At 38.1% G+C, this 20509-nt stretch overlaps 1 protein-coding gene and 1 long non-coding RNA gene across 4 annotated transcripts in view; both read right to left on the bottom strand.

Annotated features, from left to right (window-relative positions):
* The window catches only part of LOC120523536 (arfaptin-2-like), a 178279-nt gene extending 173308 nt beyond the window's left edge, over positions 1-4971 (bottom strand). For 2 of the 3 annotated variants that reach the window (XM_039744939.1, XM_039744938.1), the window contains exon 1: positions 3990-4182. Coding sequence is in view for 1 of the 3 variants with exons in the window: in XM_039744937.1 (XP_039600871.1) it covers positions 4757-4759 (3 nt within the window). In the remaining 2 variants the exon portion in view is untranslated. Of the gene's footprint in view, positions 1-3989; positions 4183-4756 lie in introns of those variants that run through there. The other variant, XM_039744937.1, reaches the window with a different exon arrangement.
* A 12236-nt stretch (positions 4972-17207) lies between these two features.
* Positions 17208-19271, bottom strand: LOC120523537. The gene is made up of 4 exons (XR_005632643.1): positions 19162-19271; positions 18896-19081; positions 17813-17889; positions 17208-17244 (listed from the first exon to the last, which is right to left on the bottom strand). It is a non-coding gene; the product is annotated as an uncharacterized LOC120523537 (long non-coding RNA).
* Positions 19272-20509: the final 1238 nt, after the last annotated feature.

Below are 20509 nucleotides of genomic sequence, written 5' to 3'. Positions count from 1 at the left end.
CGGCCCCGAGCTTGGTTAAATCTCTTTCTCACAGGATGCATAACTCTGCTGCTTTAGGGGGGGCGGCTGAATGCACGCTAAGGAAATGACGTCGGAATCAGCTGCTGTCTTTCTGCTGCTGCTGCTGGCAAGCTGTGTGTTCTGCTTGTCGAGCTGCTCATTGATTATTTAAAAGCCTGTAGAGCAGCTGTCCTTTTGCCTTTTCTTTTTCTTTCCTTCTTTAACACACTACTTCTCCGCTGCGAATCGCAGGTATTTTGCTAGTTTTTTAATAAAGCAACAATTTTTATAGAAAAAAGTATTGTGCATAATGTAAACAATAGCTCAAAGTAAATAAAATTCAATCAACACATGTGGAAAAAAAATGTTCCCAAAAACTAATTATATACAGACTACAAACAACTCTCATCCCCTCTCTTGCACACTCAGAGAACGGAAATTTTACAATTGGCAATGGATCATAATAAAAATACAAAGTGAATATCTGCGAAAACTGAACAAGACTGAACATTATGAAGAGAGATGTGCGCATTTAAATAACATCAGAAAAACAGAGAAGAATTAATTGAAGGGTTTGTAATTAGCTGGTCAGAAAAAAAAAACAAGAATCCTGCCTTGTGAAGGGCGGGGATTGGTGGGGGTTTGGGGGTTGTGCAGCTGCTGCTGGCAAGCTGCATGTTCTGCTTGTTTGTCGTTGTTTTAAGAGCTGGGAGCACATGAAGTGTATCTGCCAAAAGCATTCCAACAACTGCTAGGTTAGAAGTCTGTGAACTTGTTTGAAATGTTATCTCACTGCCTTGTCTCGTGGGATGTTAAAATGTCTCTCGTGGGACGCCAAATTGTCTTCTGAGAAGATCACGTCTTGTCTCCCAAGTCTCCCTCCCAAGATTTTTTTAATATACAGAGATATACAGTAGATTCATATTTTGTACACACATTTATCCATTTTAAACATGCAGGCTATTGCAAAAATTAGCCAGTCCAGTCTACTTCGGGATATGTGTGAATAAACTGAAATCAACAATCCCAGAGCACACAGCTCAGCAAGATCCGAAGTCAAGTCCTGGTATATTTCTAATGAATTTCATGGGCTTGTGTATATGAGAACAAAATCAGAAAATTACTTGGCCATGTGTAAAATAGAATGACACTAAGGCAAATATAAACATGAGTTGTGTATTTACTGTATTTGTCCCATAAATTTAGCTATATGAAAAGCACAGTATTTAAAAATTAAATAGACTCCAAAATAAGAGAACTTATCTCCACCCAAGCCAAGGAGGAAATTAATGAGTCTGGTTATACCATTTTATGCCTTATTCCAACAGTAAAAGAAATTGTGCACTCAGGCCACAGTAAAGCAGAAGGTAAATTAGAGAGTGTACAATATTATCACAGGCTACCAGGAGCCACTAAAAATGAAGTAACATTAGTGTGTAGATCCTTGCTGCTTCCTATTGTCTTTGTTGTTAATCATTTTCCCATCCGCAGTCTTCTTTTCCTCAAATACATCTCTGATTTGAGTACATTACACACAAAAAAATGAAATAAACAGCTAAAACATGCATAGTATTTATACTACTACTATTACTATATTTAGTTATGTTCACCTCCCCTAGGTTCAGAGGAATATTAATTGCATGGAGTTTGCACACATCCCCATGTCAGTGCAAGTTTCACAATGTTGATTAACACTGTTTACAGAAATACTGCATTATTACTAGGAAGATTTTACAGTCTAACACAGGTAGTTCTAATGACTCTTCTATGCTCTTTATTGATTATTGGATGCTGCCTATACCTGTGACTATATAGTTTTTGTAAAAATACTATCAAAAATAACCATGTGTGAGGGAAGTAAAATAAATAAACGAATGTATTGGACTCTCAAACATATGCAAACTTGCTCAAACAGGGCCAGTACAACATCACCAATTAACTCTACCAAATAACATGATTTCATTTTTCAGAATTTAGACCAAGCGACATAGGGATCTCAAACTGCACATTAAGATGCCTACCATAAGCCTTTTGAATATGGTCACCAAGTCAAGCTTCAACATGCTTAAAAAAAAACAGTCTATCCTTATGTAAAAACTAGAATACTCAAAAGTATTTTTCACAAACTTAATAGGCTTAATTTATTTTATCTAAATACACGAAAAAAATATTTAAAACAATCAATCATAAATAAGAGACATCTAAATAATTCTAATAGCAGAACTTCTACATTTTTGAATATTCAATGAACCTCATGGCTATCCTTGGAGATTACAAGTAGTAGTGCAGATCATCTGGCAAAAGACTACATTGCATGTAAGAAATTCATTTTGGATAAACTCTTTAGATTTTCTCTTCTCCAAACAAAAAGTACCTCATTTTAAATTCCCAGAAATTCCTGAGATTTTATGATGCTACACTTTATCATAAGTTAGAAAGTGAAAATAAATTATATGAATGAACAAATTAATACAATTAAAGTAATAAACAGTAAAAGGAATGGTTTCAAGGCATACTGATTGATATTTCAAGGCCTAGCAACTCTGGACCTTGATTACAAAATATAATACTCTACTTCTTCCAACTTAGCAAATTTAAACTAATTACATAACAGAAACGTAGGATTAATTCCCAGATTCATTAATTCCATCAGTCACTTCTACCAGTTCCAACCTGACTGTTCAAAAGGTTACATTGGAGTAGTAATACAGTTCATGTTGATCATAATTAATATCTCTTAAATGAACTACATTGTTCTTGGAAGTGCCCACTGTTAGACCTTAATCAAAGAATATATATTTAAATCCATAGGTTCTTAAAAATGTTACATTTAAAATGTCTTGCAAGGCCTCTTTATAATATTTGGTCAGAATGATAAAGGTTTTACCATGTTTGGACGGCATGAGAGGCAACTTCTCAACGTTAACAACAGGATACAAAGTCAACACACCCAACCCCCAAATACTAGTTTGGGATTTTAGTGCAATTTGTCAACGTAACTGCAGCAATAAACTATGCAAAATGCATACATTTTTATATATTCCAATCCATTATATCAATTTTCGTTTTCAATTCATTTAAATACTATTCACTAGCTTCTCCAGTAAAACCCTTCAGATTCTCAATTTCTGCCTAGACCTAACATTCTGTGATTCAAATAAAGCTGTCACAAATTTTTGAAAACAAGTCATTAGTTAAGTCCTAAATATATTATTAGCGCCTGTTTAAGACACGCCCACTTGTTAAAGATGTCACCACCCACTTATCCTCCGTGCCTCTTGCGCTGTACTAAAAGAGCAGGCATCTTCTGTTTAGCATTGTAGGCGCCTAACTAGACACTTTTCAGCCAGAGTAAACAAAACTTATTAACGAATCAACTCGTCTTCTTCAGAATCTCTCAAAACACGGTTTTTGCGTTCTTGTATTTCTTTGAGAAGTCTCAAACGTCAACCTCGTTTGCGGGTACAGTGGGACTTTCGGCTCAGAGAAAGATATTTACGTATATTTGTTTTTGCAAAATAGCTTACTGCTACACTTGCAGTAAACTGATCCCAGATGGTAGACATCTCCTACATTTTGTTGCATCGCGACATAGACGGCAGGTGTATACGAAACAGCTGGACGGTCCGCTCCAGTCATCGTGGGACTCGCGGCGCATGAGGACAGACATTATTAATTTATATTCACAACAACATTTTATATAAAATCTATTTTACTGGACGTTACGAAACAATGTGCCTACAGGGAAAATTTAATCTCATCAAATCACTGAACACTGCCCAGACACCGCAGTCTCATTAAATCTAGTTGGTCTGTGCCAACACGGCCTTGCCAACACACGCTTGGAAATAAAAATGATACCCAAGGTACATGTATTTGATGTTAATCGCCTTTTCCATAAAATGCCTAGCAGCAAAAAATGAAAATAATGACAAATTAAGCCAATAAATTAAAGCAACTGTAAATTGAATAATACGAAGACGCCTTACCTGATTATTTCTATATATCCAAAACAAACTAGTGTGAAATCAATTGTGTATCCAAACCGCGCAGACGTCAACGTGTTTTTCTTTCTAGAACTGATCGTAATTCCTTTTTTCTTGCATTGTCCTACGTGCACTCCTCTTTTAACAGTGCTAATAGTTCCTTCTAAAGACAGACGCTCAGAGGAAGTGACGACATCGCTGACCTGCACCCTCCACTCCTCACAAACGTGAACGCAGAAAGGCCCCTTCTCCAGAAAAGGCGCCTTACCTGGGGAAAAGCGGAACTGTAGGTAAAAGAAAATCATCAAGGTGTGCTCATGGAGCTGCACTGTAGCAGCGTGCTTAATCGCATTTCAAAGAAGAATTACGGCAGTGAGCTGCCAAGTAGTTGGAAAGATTATGGATAGCTGCGATTTCTTGGTTTATAAGTAGCACGCGTTTTAATCAAATGTTAAAGTTTCGGTAGCATTTGAGCACGTATTGTCTGCTACAACCACCACTTTGTTTTCCAATTACTGTATGTAAATAAATTGTTAGGTATAATAAACTGGAAGACAAAAGCAGATTAATTAATTTTCAGAAAATGTTTGTTCCAATACAGGGTCTGTAAAAATGTATACCCATTGTGTGTGTATTACACATGCAAATTCGCCTGGCTGTTCTTATATCGCAATTTGAATACTAATTATCTTAGCTTCAGTCAAACAAAAAGAAAATGCCAAATGGCTAAAAGACGATAAATAAATAACATCATTTCCGATGTCACCTACCATTTCAAGTACTTGGGACACAGATTGAAGAGAGAGCGGGGTTTAGTAGTGTCTGGTAAAGTGAAATATTTCCAAATAAAATGTACTTGAATTTGCTTAAAAAAATCAAAAATCTTTGTTGGCGCACAGACTACATGCCCATGCAATGGCAAAAAAATATTAACTTATACTACTAATATACTAACAGAGGGAAAAATTAGTGTAAAACTCCCTTGAAGCTCCGCAACTGGGGAACACGCCACCCTTCTTATTAAATCACACCGTTTACATGCACATGCGCACCACCGTACAGCCCATTTTTGTAATCTCAAAATCACGTGATTATCACATAAGGCCACATATCTTGCAATTGACTGCATTTTGGTCATATCTTAACACCCCAGTTGCTCTTACATTGCTATGCATTCTTATTACAATAGTCTTCCCGACTTTCCACAAAAACAGACATCTCTATTTACATGTAAAATATATATTCTTTTAACATTTGCAACTTTATCTTTGTTACAGGTTTTGTCATAATATCAGTAACCATTTCTTCTGTTGGAAGGTACTCCAGAGTAATTTTCCATCATTTAGCATAGCTGAGATAAAGTGGTACCTAATGTTCACATGTTTATACCTCTGCTTTCTGGCATGTTTGCTAGAGCAATTAGACCATGAATAGCCTCAAAACTCTCCACTGGTTCATGGTGAATTTCACCATCTATTCCACCTAACAGCTGGATGAGATACATATTCTATTGTACTGTGGCGGTTAAGTGCCATATACTCAGCATCACACATAGATAATGCCACAGTGGATTGCTTTTTTGTTTTCTGTGGAATCAAACCCCCCATTTTGCTTAGATTGAAACAGTATCCCGTCATTCTGCGTCTAGCATCTGCTGGGCAATCTGCATCACTATAGGCTTGTAGTTTTAAATAATCTTCACATTTTCTATAACTTATAGAATAGTCAGCAGTTCCATTTAAACATCATAACACAAGTTTTGCTATTGATCACGTGGTTTGGACAAGTACTGTGACAGTTTACGGATGGCAAAACTTAAGCCCGGTCTAGTACATGTCATTACATAGATCAGACTGACAAGTAGTTTTCAAAATTTTCTGGGATCAACTGACTTATCATACTACTGGTTGTAATCTAGCTTCTACTCACAAGGTGTCATTCTTGTTTTACATTCTGTCAAGTCAAACGTCTAAAATTTTCTCAACATACCTGTTTTTGGTCCATCTTTACAAAAATCGTTCCCTTGCTCAAAATTTATTCTTAAAATTTTTAGTTTTCTCAGGTCTTTCATTTTAAACTTCTCCGTGAGCATTTCTTTTAAATTTTTCATTGCCTATTCATTACTTGCAGTTAGTATCAAATTGTTAACCCAAATAATGAGTGTCACTTTTTCACTGACAGCTTCTTTTGCATACACACTATGGTCAACTGGGTTGTGTATGAACACATTTTTTACACAAGTGATCATGTAACATTTTGGTCCAATTCTTGCCTGATTGTTTTAAACCATATGTAACACGAATGTAAGTTTAATGTCACTGTGCTCTGTGCAAGAAATTGTTTTATGGATTCATTCACATGTGCAGACTAAGTTTGGCACACAAGGGGTCTGCATTTAGAAACCACTAGTCTAGCAGTGTGGAGAATGAAGGGGACAACTGCCAGGGTAGGCATTGTGCTGTTCCTGTATTTTGGAGATGGGCTTGAGTCCTTTCCTTTCCTTGTTTGGAGACCAGAGAGGGGCCTGCATGTGTAGCAGACAGTATAAATACATGGACAAGCAGTCAAACCCTTCGAAGCCGATGGATGGATGATGTCATCCGTCCGGAAAATCCTTTCAGCGCTGTGATGAAAATGACAAACTATACACAAAATGTTGTCATGGCTTCCTTTCGTCTGTTATGCCGCGTAAATCATCATTAAAGAAAGCTAAGTTATTCTTTCTCTTATGTGATTTTTACTGTCGTATCACTATGGGAGGGATAGCGCCTTTTACATTATATCTATATAGTTTCTGGTTACTTAAAACGCCGCAATTTAAAATAATTTATTCCAACTAGGGAGAAATTGCCCTAAAGGAAACACCATACAATGACTTCTCTGTTTTGCATATCAATTTTTCTCTTTTCTCAAATTCAACATCAAATCCTTCTGGCTGTTCCATGTACACTGCACAGTCTATCTGATCATGCAAGTATGGAGTTTTTACATCCATCAGGTGTAACAACATACCATTATATTCAATTATTTGCATGACAACTCTCATGCTTGTCATATTTGTGGTTGGAGAACAAAAACTCTTTATAATCTACTTCTGACACCTGACTATACCCTTTAGCTACATACCTCACTTTGCATGTCTCAAAACCATCAGGATTGTTCTTAATAGCATACACCAATTGACCCCCCAATGCATTTTTACCCTCAGGTAAGGTGGTTAATGTGAAAGTCTTGTTTTCTTTCAATGAGTACATTTCTTCCTTCATTTCATTGTTCCACTTGTTGGATTGATTGGAATTTGTGGCTTCTGTAAATGTTTGTTCCACATTACTCATAATCAGCGCTGACATCAATCCATACTTGTTCAGTCTGTGTGTTCTACTCTTCTCAACAAACTTCACTAGTCTGTGCCTTAGGGCCCTGTCAGTATCTGCATAGTAGGCTATCTAGGCTGTGCTATATTTGTCATAGCCAACAAAGATATTTTTCTCACACCTAGTGGTCTAACTTATTTTTGTGTTGTTTATGTGCATAGCAAACTGCATCCCAAAAACATTAGGCTTTTTCCCTATAAACTGATAGTATGGTGTCGGTTTGGTGTGACTGCATGTTTGTACAGCATACACCCATAGCTTTTTGAGGAGGTTACACTCGATGAGCATGCACTTGGCCATATCAAATAATGTTCTCTAATGTCATTCTGTAGTACCATTCTGGCGAGGTGAATATAGTGCAGAGGTCTCATGCTTAATACCATTTTTAGTCAGCAGTGATTTAAAGCCTTCCCACATGAATTCTGTAAAATTGTCTGACATTTGATTTTCCCATAAGGTGTACTATCCTCTTTAATAAAACCCCTGTGTGTGTCCAGGTGTCCGTGTGTGGGTGTTTTCTGGTGAAGTGTGCATGCGCATGGGCCGCACCGCACATCACACCGTGCCCCGCCCATGCGCACGGCACCGTGGACGCACACACACTGGAAGCTGGGCACACAGTGAATGGCCTAGCCGTGGCCGCGCATGATAAGCAAATAAAGGACATCATTGCTGGAAAGAGTGCTGATTGGGTAGTCGCGACCACACACATAAAATCCGTTGCTGGGGAGACGCCACACATACAATAATCAGCTGCACACCACCACAGATTAAAATACTTGCTGGGGAAATGCACAGTACTTGCTGGGGAGGCACCACAGGCACGATTATCAGCTGTATGCCACACATTACATCAGTTGCTGGGGACACTATGCTGATTCCCCACTGTTGTGACAGAAAATTAAAGTCATATTACAGACATCAAAGCCAGTATTACTGTCAGAGAAAATTACAGGCATTTTCCGGAAATACAAACCAGTATTACTGTGAGAAAAAATTAAAGGCACACAATACAGTGACGCATATTACAGCCACATACAAGACAGTATTACTGTAAGAGAAAATATTACGAATGTATCTACTAACAACATGCCACTCAAAAAAAAGACACGTCAAGTAGGACAAAAGACACAGACAATCAAATCCTATATAAGCAACATCTCCTGGAAGAACGGTCATCTCAACAAGTAAACATCAACAAAAGAAAGGCTGAAAGACAAAGAAAAATACGAGCAAATAGATCGATTGAAGAAAAAGAAAATGAGCGTCAGAAAAACGCTAGAAGAAAAAGACTCAGAAGAGCAAACCTTAGAAAAAGTTGGCATTTACTTGCCAGAACCAGTATTCAGCCACGGTCAGTTATATGTTGCATTATCAAGAGTTAGAAGTTTTCCAGATGTATATTGTGTATTACAGATTGTTACAAAGTTTTACACTAAGGCAATATTAATTTTACTTACTGTATTGTCATATGCGTTTTTATTTTATTTTTATTATTATTTTACTTTGGGCTTCTTGCAAAAATATTTTTGACAAAAAAAAATTAAGACAACAAGCAGAATGAGGTCAAAGTCCCATGCCATTTAATATAAACTGTTCCTACTAATGTTTATGCACTACTGTTCTAGCGCCCGTTATTGTAACGGGCTTAATGTCTAGTCAGCAATAAAATTCTCCAAAGCTACCACAGTGCCATATTTATCCTACAAAATATAGATAGGTATTACACTTGAAAAGTCATCAGTGAATATCATCACATATTTATATCTCACTTGGTACTGGGTCAATTGGGCCTGCCAAATCTATGTGAACTAATTCAATACTTCTCTGGCTCTTTTGTCAGGGAATCTGTTTCTAATCTGGTTAAATTTTCCCTCAATTCACACTTCACATGACAGACTAGAATTATTGATTTTGAACCCATTAACAAATGTAGCTTCAATATATCATCATAATTACAATGGCCAAGAATTTCATGCCACAGCTGCACATCCTAACAACTCATACAATTGTCATTGGCTTCATCACATACCGTGTTCAAAAAGTACAGTCTGTTATACTCTTTGATGTCAAATAAATTATCATCTTTGAGCTGAATTACATCTCTGTCATGCTGGAAGATCACTCTGGCTCTGCTGGCTGTCGTTGCTTTCACAGAGAAAATGTCCTGCAGGTATAAGGAAATGCACAGCATGCCTCTAAGTGTCACTTTACACTGTCGTCCTCTGCTGTCGATCAGCTCCACCTCCATCTCTCCTCTCTGTTGCATAACTCCTCTGGCCCTGGTTCCAATCAGCCAACTCCATAGTGTGCCTCCCTTGCTGGAACTTTTCATCAAATTTCTTAAACTTTTTGAAGTCTGTAATGATATGTTGTGTTGCTCCTGTGTCGACCATCAAGCCCTTCAGCTTCACCCTTGGCTGGCTCTGGTTTTCACTTGTCTTGAAAGCATAAGTACATCCAGTGTCCTCCTCAACCATCTGCTTTGCGTGCCAATATAAAAGTTCCTCAATTCATTTTTCATTTATTATATTTTAAATAATTTATAATTTGTATTTTTGGTATTGTGACATTTAAAATATTCACATTTGGAATAAATATGTTCTCATGTCAAATATTTCATAGGTAAGACAACTTAGAATATTGCTTTTAATAGACAAATAGATAAAACTTCAATCCCTTCAATTTATTCTTACAAAATAAATCAACAAATTTTATAAATTAAGCACAAACAACATTTTAGATTGATGTTTACTCAAGTAAAAGTATTGCAACATGAATCAATAGGTCTTATAGCATCTGGTTTATCTGTTACAGGTATAAAAAATTGGATAAACTTAACATTACCTGGATAAAGCTGGATTAACATATGAGTTTCTAACTTAACCCAGGTAATATCTTTGAATAATGCAAGCTTTACCTGGGTGATGCTTGGTTTATCCACACCTTTTGGATAATGTGAGCTTTACCCATGTAATGCTAGGTTTATACAATTTCTGGCTTTACTCGTAACATATCTTTAAAAAGTATAATCTAAATAAAGGATTTAATAATAAGTTCCAACATTGACTAACTGTGATATCTCACATCTTAAAGTACATGAGTTCAAATCCTGGTAGCATTTCTTCACATATAAGTACTTCAGTTTTTGCCTGTTTTCCAAAGTGATGTACATATGGTTAATATTGTCTGTCACGTGCAGAATACAGTAAAATTCTGATTTGCATGTGGTTATCAATATGCAACACATTGCCACTCTCTGGTGCTGTGATAAGTGAGTATTACTAACTTACCTCAAAACGTCTGTCTTCCTTATGTTATTTTGATTGACAATCCTACTTCAGATGAGAGTATACTGTATGTGTGTTTATAGTCTGTGATAGGCTGGGATTCTATTTAGTGCTGATTGCTTGTGTTTTGAACCCAGTGCTGCTATGATAAGCACTAACACTATACAGCACTGTAATTAATGGATTTTCTTATAGATTTCTTTTGCTTTGGGTAATTCAAAAGTTCATCAGGTTCAGTTGAGTTTTGAGGGCACAAATACACTAAGCACAATTTTTTTTTTATGAATTAGAGACCTCAAATTAAATTTAATTTTCATGCCACTCAGTAGGATGCTGCATTCCAATTTTTGACAATGCCAAATCCGTACAAAGATTTTTTCATCCACAGTTATCTTATCCAAAGATCTTGACCATACATTGTTCTTCTAGCTTGTTAAATGAATCTTAGCCTGAAGAGGTCTATTAATTTTTTACATTTAAGATGTCTCACTTAAAGTTTTACCAATGTTGTTACTGTATATAAACACAGGGAACTCCAGTTTCTGTATTACATCTTGCCTGAAGAAGAGGCCTGAGTTGCTTTGAAAGCTTGCATATTGTAATCTTTTTAGTTAGCCAGTAAAAGGTGTCATATTGCTTGACTTCTCACTACATTCATAATGGCTAACATGGTACAACACCCTAGTACTAAACACATAATTTTAGAAAGTCACTGTGCACTGGGGGGATTCCGAAGGACTGGAAAATGGCAAATATATATATATAGAATATAAAAAGGGTAACCGGGCAGATACAAGCAACTATAGGCCAGTAAGCTTAACATGCATCACAGGAACATTAATGGAAGGAATTATTAAGGAGAAGATTGAGGAGCACATTGCAAGGACAGGAGTTATTCTGAACAGTCAGCATGGGTTTAGAAGAGGAAGATCTTGCTTTAGTAACATGCTGGAATTCTATGAAGAAGCAAAAAAAGGATATGATGAAAGTGGAGCATATGATATTATTTATCTTGACTTTCAGAAAGCATTTGGTAAGGTGCCACATGAGAAGTTGGGCTTCAAACTAAAAGAAGTGGTAGTTCAGGGTGTTGTTTGTAGAAGGGTGCAAAATTGGCTCAGACACAGGAAGTAGGGTTATGGTGCAAGGAACCTGGCTGATCTTACTGCTGCTATTTTTGATATACATACAGGTATATATATACTATATATATATATAGTCAGGGATGCCAGGGGCCATGACCCGGCCGGGACGATATGAAGGACCGGATGTGGGTCTGCACCCACCCTGGATCACGTGGGGGTTGCCTTCCGGGTTGCTTTAGGGGCCACGGGTACAGGGCATGGAAGCCCAACCCTGTAGGGGCCCGTGGTTACCGCCAGGAGGCGCCCCAATGCCTTGGGGACCTGTTACTGGTGTGGCGGAAGTGCTGGGGGGAAGATTTATGACGGGGCCCGGAGAGCAGCCGGGAGGACAGCCGGCACTTCCGCCACGCTGGGGCGTGGCCAGAGGAGGAATGCCGGGAACACCTGGTGCTCATCCGGGAACTGTATAAAAGGGACCGTCTCCATTCATTCGAGGCTAGAGTCGGGTGGAAGGAGGACGAGGCAAGAGGAGCTGTGGAGGCAGCCCGAAGACAAGGCATTGTGGCCAGGACTGTGACTGTTTTGGGGTTTGTGCACGTGACTGAGGTCTGAGTGACCATTGGCTGGGGTTTTAGTGACCAGTCTTTGTAAATAGTATAGTGTAAATAAACGTGTGGTGTTTTAAACAACATGTCCGCCTGTCTGTGTCCGGGTCGACTTCCACAATATATATAATATATATATATATATATATATATATATATATATATATATATATATAATATATTTGAATAGGAATATAAGTAACAAGTTGGTTAAGTTTGTAGATGATACCAAGATAGATGGATTGGCAGATAATTTGGAATCTATTAAATCATTACAGAAGGATTTGGACAGCATATAGGATTCAGCAGATTTAAGACAGATGAAATTTAATGTCAGTAAATGTAAGGTATTACACATAGGAAATAAAAGTGTTTGGTATGAATATACAAAAGGAGGTCTGAACATCAAGAGTACATCTTTTGAGGAGGATTTAGGAGTCGTAGTGGACTCTACGCTATCAATTACCAGACAGTGTTCAGAAGAAGCCATTAAGAAGGCTAACAGAATGTTGGGATATATAGCATGATGTGTGAAGTACAAATCCAAAGAGGTAATGTTCAAGCTTTATAATGCACTGGTGAAGCCTCATCTGGAGTACTTTGTAAAGTTTTTTTCTCCATGCTACAAAAAAGGACATATTAGCGCTGTAAAAAGTCCAGAGAAAGAAATATTGAAAATGCTGAGCCTTTTCAGTTTAAACAAAAGAAGATTAAGAGGATACATGATTAAAGTCTTTAAAATTATGAAGGGAATTAGTACATTGGATCTAGACAGTTTTTTTAATTTGAGTACATTGAGACCTGGAGAGAGGACTGAGGACAGCAAAGTATTTAGGTCCTCAGTTTCACAATTTGAGAATGTCATGTTATAGAAACATCTGTTTACAAGACTGTCTAAGAAAAATACACTTTTGAGCAGTGGCATTTCAGAAAATAAGCAAAAATATGGCTGTATTATTATTCTTCATTTATTGCTTTTAACATTTCTCTAAAGACAATTATTGCTAAACCTACAATTTAAATTCTATAGTTATCTGTTTAAACCACCAGCTAAACGTGTTGCTTTGACAATGGCACGGTGGCGCAGTGGTAGCGCTGCTGTCTTGCAGTAAGGAGACCTGGGTTCACTTCCTGGGTCCTCCTTAGGTGGAGTTTGCATGTTCTCCCTGTGTCCGTGTGGGTTTCCTCCGGGTGGTCCGGTTTCCTCCCACAGTCCAAAGACATGCAGGTTAGGTGCATTGGCAATCCGAAATTGTACCTAGTGTGTGTGTATACCCTGTAGTGGGCTGGCACCCTCCCCGGGATTTTTTTCCTGCCTTGTGCCCTGTGTTGGCTGGGATTGGCTTCAGCAGACCCCTGTGACCTTGTAGTTAGGATGTAGTGGGTTGGAAAATGGATGGATGGATAGTTTAGAAAGAGGACATGACCTATTTTTAGATTAAGGAAACATCCATCCATCCATTTTCCAACCCGCTACATCCTAAATACAGGGTCACAGGGGTTTGCTGGAGCAAATCCCATCCAACACAGGGCGCAAGACAGGAAACAAACCCCGGGCAGGGCGCCAGCCCACCGCAGATTAAGGAAGCACCATACTAAATATGAATGTGGTTCCCTAACTGCAATTATAGTGAATTCTATCATTCAAAATATTTACAATTATTTTTACATTATTTCTGGAATCCCGTTCAATAAAAGGGAAAGTTCAATTAATGACATTAATTTATTATGTTACAAAATAAATGATGATCAACAGGCATGCAAATGAAGGTCTAAACTTTCAAGTTCTCTTTAAAAGAAACATTTAAAATTGTTTGTATTGAACAGTGTTTGAAATTATCCAGCTTACTACAGTACATGGGGATCTTCATTTCCATTGTCTGTGTTGACTTGTGTTTTATTAATTTTGTTCTTTGCTGCAGTTATAATGTTGATAAATTTCAAGTGGAGTTATTAAACTTTCAAATGTTTCCTGTTTTTTTATTTTAACGCATAATTGTTCTCTCTGGGACCCTAACTTATAAGTATGTACTTGTCAAAAAAGTGAGGCAAATCTCTTAAATTGCTTAATAGATATTATCGTTTGTTTTTCTAAAGAACTGTAAAAATTTGCATGACTGAAAGTTGCACCCTCTGTGCCTTATTTCCATGAGCTATTTTTCATTTATTTTGGAACTGAACTAACACACTGATTCAGATTTTAAAGTTAACTTTAAACATGTTTTGTTTCGGTAGATGCAATAATTACAAATCAGTTTTTTAGTGATTTTAAATCCTTTAATCACCACATACAATTTCTTGTGTTAGGAATTTGTCATTTCTCGCACACCACAACTTACTCTTCAAAGGAGATATAATTTTTTGTAAATAAGATTACAGTTATTAGGTCATTGGTCAAACAGCCTGCTCAGGATACATATTCCCATAGTGTGTTCAGCTCTCTTTGACCACTTTGAGCCTGTATCATCGTCTCTGTTGTCTAATTTGGTACAATGCCTGAATGCTACAAATTGCCCCAGGACAGTGTCCCCTCTCAATTAGTTAAGGTTTTTTTTTATTCTGTTGGACCAAGTGTTGTTACTTTAATAAAAACTAGCTTCACTTCTGGTTGTGCATGCTGTGGTGCAGAAATTTATTAAAAAGCAAAATCTGGACACACTAATGTGTCAAATTTCAGGCCAACTTCTGAACTGCCTTTTCATCTAAAGTCTTAGAAAAAGTTGTTCTAACTCAAACTTTTCTGGATGAAAATTGTATTCTGGAAAAATTCCAATCCAGATACAGATTTTCTTACAGCACTGAAATAGCCTTGTTAAAGGTTTACAATGACCTCCTCCTAACTACTAATGCTGGAGATTCTGTCATTCTTTTACTGTGTGGTCCCCGGCCGGGGATGGAGCCCGGCCGGGACGCCCAGGAGGACCAGAGGAGGGCTTGTGCCTCCTCCAGACCGAGAGGGGGCGTCCGTCCTGGTTATGTTGGGGGCCTCGGGTAAAGGGCTTGGAAGCCCAGCCCTTTATCCCAGGAGCCCGGCACTTCCGCCACACCCGGAAGTGCCGGGTGCGCAGCCGGAACTTCCGCCACATGGGGGTGTGTCCGCGGGAGATTGCTGGGAAGCAACTGGAGCCCATCCGGGTTCCTATAAAAGGGGCCGCCCCCCTTAGTCAGCAGTGGATGTCGGGTGGAAGTGGACGGAGCTGGAGAGAGGACTGGAGGCGGCCAGGAAAGAAAGGCACAGGAACTGTGAGCCCTGGACTTTGGGTAATCGGTGCAGAAGGCACTGGGGTTTGTGGTGCACGTTCAATTTGTAAATATTATTGTAAATAAACAGTGTGTGGTGGAGCTATGTTGTCCATCTGTGTGTGTCCGGGTCAAAGTTCACAACTGCTAGATCTTGCCTCAGCTTTTGATACTGTGGATCTTACAATTCTTATATCCCACCTTGAACAGTTTGTAGACATCCAAAGTAATGCCCTAAAATGGTTTAAATCTTATCAAAGCAATAGCAGCTTTTCTATTCATTTGGGTGAGTTATCATCCTCTGTAGCTCCTCTTACTTGCAAGGTTCCATCCTTGGACCAGTTCTCTTTTTGATATGCATGTTACCTTTAGGCTCCATTGTTAACAAGTATGGCTTCTACTTTCACTGCTATGCTGATGACACTCAAATCTATTTGCCACTGAAATCAAAGTGAGACAATACAGATCCACCATGCATGCTTGAATGATATTAAAACCTGGATGGCAATGAATTTTCTTGATAATAAAACTGAGACTGTGGTGTCCAAATGTTCAGAAGTTTTGAGCATCTTTGATGCTGCTCTTGGAACCCTTGCTATATACGTAGCATAAAGCTTCATTTAGGAGCCCAGGCATCATCTTTGACAGCTCATTCAAACTCAATAAACAGATAAATTGTGAGGTTAAATGAAGCTTTTTCCAGCTGAGACGTTAAGGTAAAGGGTTTTCTTTCTTTCAGTGATATTGTATAGGCCATGCAAGTTTTTATAACATCTCATTTGGACTATTGCAGTTCTTTATAGGTAGGTGTTGATCAGGTCTTGTTGCAATGCCTACAACTAGTCCACAACATTGCTGCTCACTTATTGAAGGTTCTCGTAAGCATGGCTATATTTCACCAATACTGACCTTGCTTCATTGGCTTCTGGTTCACTTCAGAATTGATTTTAAAATTATATTGCTTGCTTTCAAATGGTTGAGTGAAACAGCCACATCTTGCCTCTCAGAACCTCTTCACTTGTATGTGCCAAGAGCACTGCAGCCTGCTAGCCAGATGCTCTTTGTTGTGCTGAGGTCAAAGCTGAAGCAAAGGAGGAATCAGGCTGCTCCTTCTCTCTGGAATGGCTTGCCTTATTATATTAGGTCTGCTCCAACACAGGCCATTTTTAAGTCATCATTAAAGTCTTATTTCTTCTCACTGTGATTTGACCCTGCAAGAGGTTGACATTACGTTTTTTATATGTTGGTTCATGTACATTCATGATTATAAATATGTATTTACCGGTAACGGTGCACTGTACAATAACGTGCAGTGAATACACTTGTCTTGAGCATTCATAATTTTCATACTCTTTCTCTGTACGTTTAGCATTTTTTTGCTCAGAGGTTGATGCTCTTGCTACTTCTTTAGCAGCTCTTCTTTTCTCCACCATAGCAGCACGCTTCTTCTCTTCTTTCGTTGTCATCTTTTCACTTTAAAACTGATTAAGTCAGTATTTGTGTTGCAATTACTTAGTACATTTTCCTTAATTTTTCACTTAAGCTGGCACTTAAGTCTTTAATCTGCCTCAAGAATGATTTAAGATATGAAGAGGTAGGGGAAGTGACAGCAAAGGTGGTAGGGATGAGATGGCCGCCCTGCTGGCTGCTTCCAAGAGTTAATTCTACAATAAAATAAAATAAAAATAAAAAGAGGAATAACCTTGGAGGTCAATCATCATCTCGAAAGCGGATAGTAAACTTCACGTAGTATATGTGTACCATATTTCAGGTCAATAGGTCAAACGGTTTGCGAGCTACAGGTAATTTAAAATCCTGGACAGACAAACAAACGGTAGTATATTATACATAAAGATAGGTGTGAGTATTTTAAGTTTCATGAATATAAATATGTATGTATGGGTATTTCGATTTTATCTTTTATGTAATGTTTGGTTATTCTTGCAGTTTTGTGATATAAAACAAGAATTGCAGGTTGTAACTGAACAATTAGGGGCATGTATGTTTATGTTACGTTTTCTCACAAAACACAGTGATTTATCTTTTTCCTCTCACGTTATCTAAAAATAGATGCATGTCCTCCATATGTGAAAAAAGGATGATGAAGCGTGTAAGGACATATTTCCTCTCCTCTTCTTCTGGAAATTCAGATACTGTAGCAGATCACATTTCTGAAGGGCACCTATGTCGTTTTTCTTTATTGACAGTAATGAAGGGAGTGAGACTTGCTACCTGAACACAAGTTGGTTCTCAGCACACCACTTCTCTGCCTTGGTAGGATGTAGAAGGATTCCGTGTTGCTGTAATACCTTCGATGAAAGAAAAGAAAATTCTTTAAATGGTGTGGTACCTGGATGGGGGTGGTACCCAGCCGGGATGCCCGAGAAGACCGGAGGAGAGCTTGTGCCTCCTCCAGACCTTGAGGGGTGACCGTGAGTAAAGAGCTGGGAAGCTTGACACAGTAGAGGCCCGTGGTCACCGCCAGGGGGACCCCAATACCTGGAGGACCCTGGACTTCAGCACTTCCGCCACACCAGGAAAGGCTGGGGGGAAGAGGAAAAGGGACACCCGGAGTGCTTCCGGGGAGACAGCCGGCACTTCCGCCACACTGGGGCGTGTTGGTGGAAGATTGCCAGGAACACACCTGGAGCACATCCGGGTGCTTATTTAAAGGGGCCGCCTCCCTTCAGAGTTGGACTTGAGTCGGGTAGAAGAAGGACGAGGTCTCTGGAGGAGAGAAGGAGGCGGTCTGAAGAGACAGAGAGAGAAGGCATTATGGGATTGGCCTGGACTGTGGGGTAATGGGGCTTGTGAGCTGACTGTGAAATATGGAAACCCTCAATTAATGTGTGTGGGGTGATTACAACGTGTCTGCCTGTCTGTGTCCGGGTCATATTCCACAATGGTCATCATAAAGCTTATAGCCTTTTCCACCACATTTACAAGGAATGTAAGAAAAAGGAAAGAAAAAAATAATGTACACTATATTCTTAATTTGTTATACAATATTACCATTACTGATTTTGATCACATATTCTACAAGTCTTTAATGTTTTTTATAATACACTACTACTACTAACACAGTACAAAATGCATTTCAAATTTTCTAAGGCCTTTAAGAGTTGTATTTCTGTGTCAGAAGACGTAAAACAGGCTTTTAGTCTTTTGGACTTTGACTCCTAACAGTATGCATCTGAGACAAGCATTAAAAGCCTTTTATACATTTTATTCATTATACAATAGGTATTGTAAGCCTGCATCAACAAAATGTAATTCATCTTTCTTATAGAAGTTTACAAAATGATGTGTCTGTACCTGCTTATCGGTGTCCTGTGCTGAATGTTGGAGAAGGGAGGCTGGTGGTTCTTCTAAAAGAAGAAGATTTGAAAACCCGTATTAACGCAGTGCTATATAATAGCAAGACATTTTTTTCACCTCAGATGTAGTGCAAGTATTTACTCATCTTCTGTCTTTTCATTAATGGCTCAATACAGTCTAAACCTGAAAATAGAAAAAATAATATTTACCTAAGGAAATGTTATAAAAGAAACAAAAGAATAAGCACAAAAAATTATGCTGACCTGGCTGTACATTATTTCTGTACCTTCTAATTTTCTGTTTGGTTCTTGACCTTCAATTAGAATGTCTTTTCCTTGCTCAGTCTGATGTGATCAGTTACTTCAGTGATTTCAAAAAGAAGCACTAAATTTATAATGGTAAACATTTTGAATATTTGTCTTTGATTTAAAACATGGCTAAGCATAATTGCCACATTACCGCAGAACTGAATCAAAGTTATTAAAGGATATTTAAATTTTATTTACCTCTTGGTGCTTCAATTCTCAAGCAACATTCTACACCAGCACTTCCTCAAAGCCAGCATGTCATTCTAAAGAGATAAAGAGATGTACAATTATATATAGTGAATCCATGTGTTTTGTGTTTCATTTCAAATGTTTGAATGGAATGTTTTGTTCATTACTGACACATCCTATTTTTAAGAATATTGTTTTAATTCTTTTTTCCTTCTTGAGGAAAAGGCTATAAGCTTTATTTTCTTTTTTTTTTTAATAAAACCTATTACAGCAACACGGAATCCTTCAGCCTCTCACTGAGGCAGAGAAGTGGTGTGCTGAGAACCAAAATGTGTTCAGGGGGAAGGTCTCACTCCCTTCATTACTGTCAATGGAGAAAGATGACATAGAGGCCCTTCAGAAATTTGATTTGCTATCTAAATTTCCAGAAGAAGAGGAGAGGGAATATGTCATTAGACCCTTCATCATCCTTTTTTCACATATGGAAGACATGCATCTGTTTTTAGATATCGTGAGAGGAAAAAGAATAATCACTGTGTTTTGTTAGAAAATGTAACATAAACATACAGTACATGTCCCTCATTGTTCAGTTACAACCTACAATTCTTGTTCTAGCTACTCTCTATATATAAAATCCAAAGCCTAAAATTGCAACGATTTTACGTGACTTTTTATGTCACTTTTTTTGTCACACTTTAAATCTGGCTTATTTTAAAACCTACATATATATGTTTGGTATTCTTTTCATAATTTATCGAACTTTAATGTGATGTTGGATTTTGAGATTCTTATTCTGTTTTTAAATTCTAAACTAAAAAATATCAAGAACTCACGTCCCGCGAAACGAGACTTTGTGCCAAGAGATTTGACCACGCCCGGGGCCGGAAATAAAAGACAAAGAGTAGGACAGCTGCTGTACAGGCTTTTAAGTGTTTGAAGCAAGATGCAGATCATGCAGCACGGCAGCAGCTGATCAAGCAAAAAGGAGGGGGTTTCGGAGGAGCGACCGCGTCTCCTTGGGGTCTCCTAGCAGGTCAGGGGGGTTGGCGATTGAAGCAAACTGGGGACGAACCCCGTAGTATTTTATATATTGTTTAACTTTTTTGTAATACAG

The sequence above is a fragment of the Polypterus senegalus genome, chromosome 2, assembly GCF_016835505.1.
Source record: "Polypterus senegalus isolate Bchr_013 chromosome 2, ASM1683550v1, whole genome shotgun sequence".
NCBI classification, from domain to species: domain Eukaryota; kingdom Metazoa; phylum Chordata; class Cladistia; order Polypteriformes; family Polypteridae; genus Polypterus; species Polypterus senegalus.
Note: the sequence above shows the minus strand (reverse complement) of the source record. Positions and strands in the feature narration are given on the sequence as shown.